The 4200-nt window shown below is 46.5% G+C and overlaps 1 protein-coding gene across 1 annotated transcript; it reads left to right on the top strand.

Annotated features, from left to right (window-relative positions):
* Positions 1–1581: 1581 nt before the first annotated feature.
* LOC102921876 (olfactory receptor 13G1-like) lies at positions 1582–3645 on the top strand. The gene has a single exon (XM_042270622.2). The coding sequence runs from the start codon at positions 1601–1603 to the stop codon at positions 2513–2515; it is 915 nt and encodes a 304-aa protein (XP_042126556.2). The 5' UTR covers positions 1582–1600; the 3' UTR covers positions 2516–3645.
* Positions 3646–4200: the final 555 nt, after the last annotated feature.

Raw genomic sequence — 4200 nt, 5'->3', positions numbered from 1 at the left:
TTTGCTGAGAAGCAAGTTTCTGGAGAGGACATCTGAGAAGATTCATGCTATAGGCTTACCATGTGAGTTTTATGTTAATTGTACATGTACATGTGTTTAAATATTAATTACAATGTTTTTGTAATAGCGATGGGTTATTGAATTTTACTGTGTGACCCAGGCTTATGCGATCACTTAAACTATCATTATTGAGAAAGTTCTGCAAACATCTGAAAAAAAAACACAACTTGGACAAATCATAGCATAATTTCCTTTCAGAGCCTGCCTGTATCTCTCTATTCTCAGTCTCTCTCTCTCTTTTCTGTTTTTTTTCTTTTCTTGGTACCTCTACGTATTTCCCCATCTCTGTTTGTATCTTTCTTTGCTTTTACATCTGTCTCTATCTCTGTTACTTGCATGAATGTGTGTGTGTGTTTGTGTGTGTGTGTGTGTGTGTGTGTATTGTCTCTCCTCTTTGCCTCACAGTCTTCCAGTCACTCTCCTTATGTCTCTGTCTTCCTATCTCTCTATCTTTCTATCCCAGCATCTTTTTTCTTTTTTTCCTTGTACCCACGTCACAGATCTCATGTTGAACTACATAGCATCTCCTGTGCCAGGGAACTCACACCACAAGTGATGTGGTCTGCTACCTTCTGGCCACCCCTACAGGGACACAGTGTTGTAATCTTCAGATAAGATCATCAACCTTCTAGACATTGCCTGAGGCAGATAGGAGAGTTGATGTCTAAGCCCAAACCAAGGAATAGTTTCTTACAATACTGCTGTATATGGGCTCATGAAAATAACAATGCTCTTTAAAAATGAGGATCACCTAGTAGATTATATTTGCAAATGTAAACTTTGAGCTCCAGTACTCCTAAATTTAAGCAACAGTTTACAGGAGATGTCACACAGTCTGCTCTTTCCTCATCTCTTGGAAGTTGGCACTCTGTATCCAGGCACACTCTGTTCAAGGCTTTTCTAAATACAGCTGCAGTTTTAGCTCAGGCAAGTGTGTGGCTGCCTGGGGTAGGGGTGAGGCAGGGCTCAGTGTGCCTGGTGCCCTACTGTAGAGCCCTTGATCCCCAGCTCCAGTGACACACAGATGAATGACTGAGATTGGTATAGGTGAGTGTACTGGTCACCCTTGAAGACAGTGGTTGATGATGTCTAATATGACCAAGTGAGAGTCACCTGCCATCTTCCTCATTCCTCCCCACCCCCACCCACTGTCTGAGCCCTTGTATAGAAGGGAGCCGCAGCTCTCCCTGCTACCAGGACACACATCCTTCCACCTCTGGGGTTTTCCTGGCCATGCTCCATGCTCCCTGAAGCCTGGGGAAAGGATCCTCCCAATAGAGAAATACCCTGAGTCCCAAGGTTTATGAGTGGCCACATCAGTCTCCTAGAAGTCCTACATCTAGAAAGATACCTGCAGCATTGGGTGGCACATTGCTCTGTTTTACCCCAGGAAGCCTGAGAGTTGGATGGGCCTCAACACACCTGGGGTGGGTCATTAGCCCAAACTGGGACTGGAGCATGTATTTCCTCTTCAGACACTAATCAGAGCTGCCACAGAAAACTCAGCACCTCTGGATCCTGAGGCCTCTCCAGCTTTGTGATGAACGGGACGCTGGTCACTGAGTTCCTCATCCTGGGATTCTCAGAAATGCCTCATCTTCAGGTACCACTTTTCCTCAGCTTCCTCTGCCTCTACACAGCTGCCATCTCAGGAAACCTTCTCATTATGGTGACAATCAGTGCCAGCCCAGCCCTACATACCCCCATGTACTTTTTCCTGGTCAACTTGGCTGTGGTGGACATCCTCTGCACCTCCACCATCCTGCCCAAGCTACTGGACAGCATGGTCGGGGGGAGGACCATCTCTTATGGGGGCTGCATGGCCCAACTCTATTTCTTCACATGGTCACTGGGGGCAGAGCTTCTGCTCTTCTCAGCTATGGCCTATGACCGCTTTGTAGCCATCTGCTGTCCCCTGCACTATAGTGCCTGGATGGGTCCCAGGGTGTGTGCATTCCTGGCTGGCCTCGTCTGGGCCATCAGCCTGACGAACACCAGTGTGAACACAAGCCTGATGCTGCGTCTACCATTCTGTAGCTCCAATGTGATAGAGCACTTCTTCTGTGAGATCCCCCCACTGTTGAAGCTCTCCTGTGCTCCCACACAGCTGAATGAAGTCATGGCCTTTGCTGCAGATGTGTTCCTGGCTGTAGGGAACTTCTCTGTGATTATCGTCTCCTATGGCTTTATTGTGGCCAGCATTCTGAGGATCCGCTCTGCTGAGGGCAAGCAACGTGCCTTTTCCACCTGCTCCGCCCACCTCATCGTGGTTACCATGTACTACTCCACCGTCATCTACACCTACATCCGCCCTTCATCCAGCTACTCACTCAGCAAGGACAAGGTGGTGTCCGTCATCTACACCTCGGTGGCACCCACCTTGAATCCCCTCATCTACACTCTGAGGAACAAGGATGTCAAAGTTGCTCTTAGGAGACTTCTGTCCTGCTGCTGAGCCCATGCTGGCACCACTGCCTTCAGCTCTGCTCTCCTGGGGGGTCCCAGGTTTGGTAGAGGTCCCTGTTCCTTCTCCTGAGGACACACCTGCCAAACCAGAAGGGGTGACTCTTCATTTGCTGGGATTCACTGAGCAGAAGATCTGGGATCTCCATGTGGTGTCCTGTAGGACCATAGGGTATCCATATAGTTATTCACTTCAATTTTTAAGTGAATCTCCCAAAGCATCAAATGTGAGCATGACCTTTTCCTAGTTTTCTTGGCTTACAGTAGTCACATGAGCCAGGAGCTCTGGGTCGACCCTGCCTTGTACATCTGTTCTTCTTTAACCCCCAAAGGCTACTCAGCCTTGATTGTGGCTGGCATGTAGGTAGGTGATTTGAGAATATAAAGGGGCTTGGAGGTTTTAGAATAATTGTCCTGTCTTGTAAGTGAAATATCTAAAAAAAAAAATTACTTCCTTCCACTTTTTAGTACCTTTGACAGAGAATTTTTGGGGCAGGCTTTTGTCATGCTGTCAGCATGCTGTGACATTGTGTGATGAGAGAAGGCCCACCTTTGCCTTCCATCCTGTCCAATGTGAACCACCAATGCTAGTCAGCAGCTTCCCTGTCAACGCTACCACTCACCCAGGAGGGTTCCCGCAACAGACAGTTTGCTAGCAGCAAGAGGTTTCATGGAGTCCTGGGCCTTACCATTCCCACTGTGGAGAAATCTAGCTGGACTGGTGTATGCTTGGGAGCTTGTTGGTTTGGAGGGTGTGCCCAGAAAGGGAACTACGGGAGGGAACACAGCTGTTGTCCTTCAGGGCTGCTGACTTTGGGAGCAAATCCAGAGACCTTTGATGCCCCACCCAAATCTTCACTTCTGGCCTGGGCTGTCTCAAGGTCATGGACTAACTCTGGTGGCCTTTTGACCCCTCTGTCTGCTCCTGGTTGACCTGTGTTCCTTCCAATGGTTGGTTTTCATTTCTCCTTTCAATGCTGATTCAATTAATTAGTTAATTGTTGAAAATTTATTTCCAAGCTGACATATGTGTATAGTATTTTTATCATTTCCGCTCCTCCTTTTAACCCTTCCTATGTCCTCCTACTTCCTTTCAACTTCATGGCCCCTTTTTCTTGATTATTATCATTGTTACATATATATGAATAAATATGTAAGTACAACCTGTTGGGCATTAATGTTCCTGATATTTATATGTGTTTAGAGTTGACCTCTTGGTCCTGGATAGCCAATTATGGGGCTAGTCCATGGGGAAGACTGATTCTCCCTCTCAGAAGTCACTAATTGCCTATAGCTCTCCAAATTTCCATTTTCTATGTTAGCATGTAAACTGGTGCTGTAATTGTTCAGGTCTTGTTTAAATAACCATATTCTTGAGGGCTTGTAAATACAGCTCCCCTGTCCTACATAGATGACACAGTATTGCAGCAGATATCTTGGTCCTCTGGGACATAATTTTTCCACTTTCTCTTCTGTGATGTTCCTCTAGACTTAGGTGTGGGGTTGTGTTATAGATGTATCCACTAGGACTGAGCACTTCACAGTCAGTTGTAACTTTCTGAGTTGGCCTCTGTCTGCTATAAAAAGAAGCTTTGATGAGGGGTGAGAGCTACACATATCTGTGAGTATAAAGGTAAGTGTGGGAATGCAGTTAGAGTTTATATTGGTTTGGGAAAG

This window comes from Peromyscus maniculatus, chromosome 1 (assembly GCF_049852395.1).
Source record: "Peromyscus maniculatus bairdii isolate BWxNUB_F1_BW_parent chromosome 1, HU_Pman_BW_mat_3.1, whole genome shotgun sequence".
Lineage (NCBI taxonomy): Eukaryota > Metazoa > Chordata > Mammalia > Rodentia > Cricetidae > Peromyscus > Peromyscus maniculatus.
Note: the sequence above shows the minus strand (reverse complement) of the source record. Positions and strands in the feature narration are given on the sequence as shown.

What these genes read in the sequence shown, in the direction of transcription:
- LOC102921876 (XM_042270622.2), top strand. Translation starts at nt 1,601, where the DNA reads ATGAACGGGACGCTGGTCACTGAGTTCCTCATCCTGGGATTCTCAGAA.